Raw genomic sequence first — 4,802 nt, forward strand, 5'->3', positions numbered from 1 at the left:
AATACACACCAGAATAATTCCAAGAACTGTTAGTTCAAATATGTTTTATTAAATTTACTATAAAAATTTACAGATTACACAACATGTTCATATTGTGAAGGGGAAACACTGGAGATAAGAGGAAAAAGGAAGATAGAGTAAAAGCTAATCATTTATGGTTGCAATATACTCTGCTGTACAGAAGCATTAAGATAACATCCAAATAATGTTGAGTTATGTCCTAAAACTAGTATTTGTAAAAAAACTAGTAAAGCAGGAGGTCGGACTACACTGTGTTGTGAAAGAAAAAGCCTGCGCCCATGTAATAAAGTGGTGCTAGCTGCAACTACTGTAAGGACTGTTGGAAGGAGTTTGTACACAGGTCAGAGTTATAAGGTGGGTGCTGGGTGCCGAGTTGATAGATGGGGGCTGCAGAGGTGAGAGCTGAGAATTCTAGTAATCTGCAGATAAGAGGTGCTTAACTAAAATGTGGAAAGCGGGCAAAGATAAGTTATGGGGTAACGCAGAGGTAAGCTGTAAATGTGTGTTGTGCAGAGATGAGCTGTAGACAGGAGTGTGCAGAGATGAGCTGTAGACAGGAGTGTGCAGAGATGAGCCGTGGACAGGAGTGTGCAGAGATGAGCTGTGGACAGGAGTGTGCAGAGATGAGCTGTGGACAGGAGTGTGCAGAGATGAGCTGTGGACAGGAGTGTGCAGAGATGAGCTGTGAACAGGAGTGTGCAGAGATGAGCTGTGAACAGGAGTGTGCAGAGATGAGCTGTGGACAGGAGTGTGCAGAGATGAGCTGTAGATGGGAGTGTGCAGAGATGATCTGTAGACAGAAGTGTGCAGAGATGAGCTGTGGATGGGAGTGTGCAGAGGTGAGCTGTAGATGGGAGTGTGCACAGATGATCTGTAGATGGGAGTGTGCAGAGGTGACCTGTGGACAGGAGTTTGAAGACGTGAGCTGTGGATGGGTAGGAGTGGTGCAGATGTGAACTGTAGAAAAGGGTTGTAGAGGTGAGTTGCAAACAGGGGGTACAAAGGTAAGCAATGAAAGTTGTGCAGAGGTGAGCTGTAGATGGGAGTGTGCAGAGGTGAGCCATGAACAGGGGTGCGCAGAGGTGAGCCGTAGACGGGAGTGTGCAGAGATGAGCTGTAGACAGGAGTGTGCAGAGATGAGCTATAGACAGGAGTGTGCAGAGATGAGCTGTGGATGGGAGTGTGCAGAGGTGAGCTGTAGACGGGAGTATGCACAGATGAGCTGTAGATAGGAGTGTGCAGAGGTGACCTGTGGACAAGAGTGTGCAGACGTGAGCTGTGGATGGGTAGGAGTGGTGCAGATGTGAACTGTAGAAAAGGGTTGTAGAGGTGAGTTGTGAACAGGGGGTACAAAGGTAAGCAATGAAAGGTGTGCAGAGGTGAGCCGTAGATGGGAGTGTGCAGAGGTGAGCTATGAACAAGGGTGTGCAGAGGTGAGCCGTAAACGGGAGTGTGCACAGATGAGCTGTAGATGGGAGTGTGCAGAGGTGAGCTGTGGACAGGAGTGTGCAGATGTGACACGTGGATGGGTAGAAGTGGTGCAGAGGTAAACTGTAGAAAAGGGTTGTAGAGGTGAGTTGTGACCAGTGGGGTGCAAAGGTAAGCAATGAAAGAGGTGTGCAGAGGTGAGCAATAAATGGTTGCTTTTGGGGGGTTACTGAGGAAGAGGGGATTTTTGCTTGGGGAAAAGGAGTGCTCATTCCTTCATGTATATTACACAAAGACCTGCTGCTCAGTTTAAACAGCAGTATCAGGGACTAAGTACATCATTTGTCCACCACACTTATTTTACTTTTGCTGGATTTGCTTGCGGTTTCCCATTAAAATTTGGTAATGGAAAAAAAGATCAAGTCAGGCCATTTAAATTTCAGCTACTGTGTTATAGTATTTTCATTTGAAATACCTCATTTTATAAAATAAAACAAAAATTACTAACATACTATATATATATTGTTTTATTTAGCAACAATTTTATTTTCTTGTCAGATTTCATTTTATATATTTAAATATTTCTAACTCTTATATACCAAATATTTTATAAACCATGCAATAGATGTGTAATCATGTAGTGTTTACTTTTCTTGGTTAGATAGTAAGATACAGATATTCTAGATTACACAATTTTATTATAAATCATTACATTTGTTCTAATATTAAATGCTATAGATTTATGAAAAGAGTACATTTCTCTTAGCTCAGTTCAGCTGTATTCACTTTAATCAGCAAATATTGTGGAAAGGATTTTATTTTTGTTAATATTGCTCTTTACTTATTATTTTAGGTAAATCAGGGGTACTTTTTGAGAAATATCTGTACTTTTGTAGGTTTAGATTTTTTTTTACTTTGAAATAATATAATGGGCCTTGTTTATCTAAGTGCCTGGAAGAGAATCTTGCTGAGTTGCGCATAAATCTCAGTACTTTTTCAAATGTGAAATATTTTCTTTTATCACAAATTTGAAAATAAAAAAAGTTAATTTGTATTCATAGTCAGAGCAGGAAATTCTGCATTCGGACACTTTGATTATTATGAATAAGACTAAAGATAAAATATTGCTGTTATTAAAGTGTACATAGTGGAATATATATATATAAAAAATATATTTTAAATATATACTGTATATTTTATCAGTACATTTTTTATTATTTTGTTAAACGTGTTCAAAAAATACTTTAAATGATGTCACAGTTTAAATAAAGAGAACCTTATTTATCACATGGTGGATACTCTTTTTATTTTATTAAACATGAACTTAATGTGTGTGTGTGTACAGATTTGTTATTCTGTAAAGTCTGCAGACAGACACATGACATATCTACAGTAGTTCCTAATAAAAACGTATGTAAAAGGTAAACTTCTTTTTTTATATTTTGGGTAAAGTAGTGAGAGGTTAGACCCCCTGTCTGAACACAACAGCTCAGCGGGGGGACGGTGGAAGACAGACACGGTTTTTGTTTTATAAATCCAGCTGTATTTACTTAGTGCAACTTTTAGCATCCAAGTGAAAGAAATAAAATCAACATGTCAGAAAAAAATAATAAAACACAATCACTGAGTTGGAAAAAGGATCAACTCCTTGAGTCAGTATTTTGTTGAACCTTTTGCTTTAATTACAGCCTTTAGTCTGTTGGAATATGTCTACACTAACTTTGCACATCTATAGCCAGATTCACATAGGAGGGCGCATCTTTAGTTCGGCGTAGCGCATCCTATTTGCACTACGCCAACGTAACATAGTGAGGCAAGGCCAGTATTCACAAAGCACTTGCTCCGTAAGTTACGTCAGCGTAGCTCAAATGGGCCGGCGTAACCCCGCCTAATTCAAAGTAGGCATGTAGTGGGCGGGCTACATTTAAATTAACCGTGACCCCATGTAAATGAAGGTCGTTCGTACGCTCAGAATCACGTCGCAAATACTCAATGCTTTCGACGTGAACGTAACCTACGCCCAGCCCCATTCACGCACGCTTACGCAAACGACGCAAAATACGACGGCTGTTCCGTCGTCCATACCTTGCATGGGCTGCGCCATCTTTTTGGTGGTTTATCTTTACGCCGGAAAAACGCCTTACGTAAACGGTGTATCTTACTGCTACGGGCGTATGTACGTTCGTGAATCGGCGTATCTTGCTCATTTACATATTTGACGCGTAAATCCACTTACACGCCCCTGGCGGCCAGTGTAAATATGCAGCCAAGATACGATGGCGTAGGAGACTTACGTCGGTCGTATCTTGGCCAAATTTAGGTGTATCTGGTTTCCAGAATACGCCTAAAGATACGACGTCGCTCATTCGGACTTACGACTGATACGCCGTCGTAAGTCTACGTGAATCTGGCTACTAGACTTTGCAATATTTGCCCACTCTTCTTTGCAGAACTGATCAAGTTTTGTTAAATCTGATGGTGATGGTTTGTGGACTGCAGTCTTCAAGTCATTCCATAGATTTTCAATAGGGTTTAAGTCTGGGCTCTGACTAGGCCATACAAGGACATTCACTTTTTTCTCCTTCAATCAATGTGTAGCAGCAGACTTTCCTAAAGAATTTGATGGTATTTTCCCCAATCCATTTTTTCTTCTATCCAGACAAGTGCTCCAGTCCCTGCTGCAGAGAAACACCCACATAACAGGATATCACCATCTCCATGCTTTACTGTAGGAATTGTGTTATTTGGATGATAAGCTACATAGGGTTTCTGCCAGACATATCGTTTGGTGTTGAGGCCAAATAATTCAAGTTTAGTCTCATATGACCATAACACCCTTTTACATGTGGCCTTAGAATCTTCAAGGTGTGTTTCCATCATCCAATCATGTGCAAGCAAAAATGCATTTTTTTAAATTTTCCTTGGATGTGATTGGGTATTCTTTGCAAAGTGAAGCTTTATCTCATTTACTAAGCTTTGGAGCAACTGCACTTGCAGAATGCAGTCTATTTGCCTTTTGTAACCCCAACGATCACTCTTTGTCATAAATTCCTGCAACTGCTTCAGATTTACTGTAGGCCTCTTGGTAGCTTATCTGACCAATTTCCTCCAGTTTGGATTAAAGCCCTGATCCTGGGAGGGTCTGTGTTGTACCAAATACCTTCCACTTCTTAATAATAGACTTCACTGTGCTTCTAGGCATCGATAAAGCCTTTTATTTTGTATTTATCTCCTGACTTTTGCCTGTCCATAATTTTATCCTGGAGATCTTTTGGCAGTGCCTTACCACCCATAGTTGATTGTTTGCTTCAGTTGTACTACCAGGGACTAATTGCTCCAGGAAAGCTCTTTTC

At 40.5% G+C, this 4,802-nt stretch overlaps 1 protein-coding gene across 1 annotated transcript; it reads left to right on the forward strand.

Moving 5' to 3' along the window:
• The first annotated feature begins 536 nt into the window (after positions 1-536).
• LOC120944398 (keratin-associated protein 9-1-like) lies at positions 537-977 on the forward strand. Its single transcript, XM_040358457.1, has one exon. The coding sequence runs from the start codon at positions 537-539 to the stop codon at positions 975-977; it is 441 nt and encodes a 146-aa protein (XP_040214391.1).
• The last annotated feature ends 3,825 nt before the right edge of the window (positions 978-4,802 follow it).

This window comes from Rana temporaria, chromosome 6, assembly GCF_905171775.1.
Source record: "Rana temporaria chromosome 6, aRanTem1.1, whole genome shotgun sequence".
Classification (NCBI taxonomy): domain Eukaryota; kingdom Metazoa; phylum Chordata; class Amphibia; order Anura; family Ranidae; genus Rana; species Rana temporaria.

What these genes read in the sequence shown, in the direction of transcription:
- LOC120944398 (XM_040358457.1), top strand. Translation starts at nt 537, where the DNA reads ATGAGCTGTAGACAGGAGTGTGCAGAGATGAGCTGTAGACAGGAGTGT.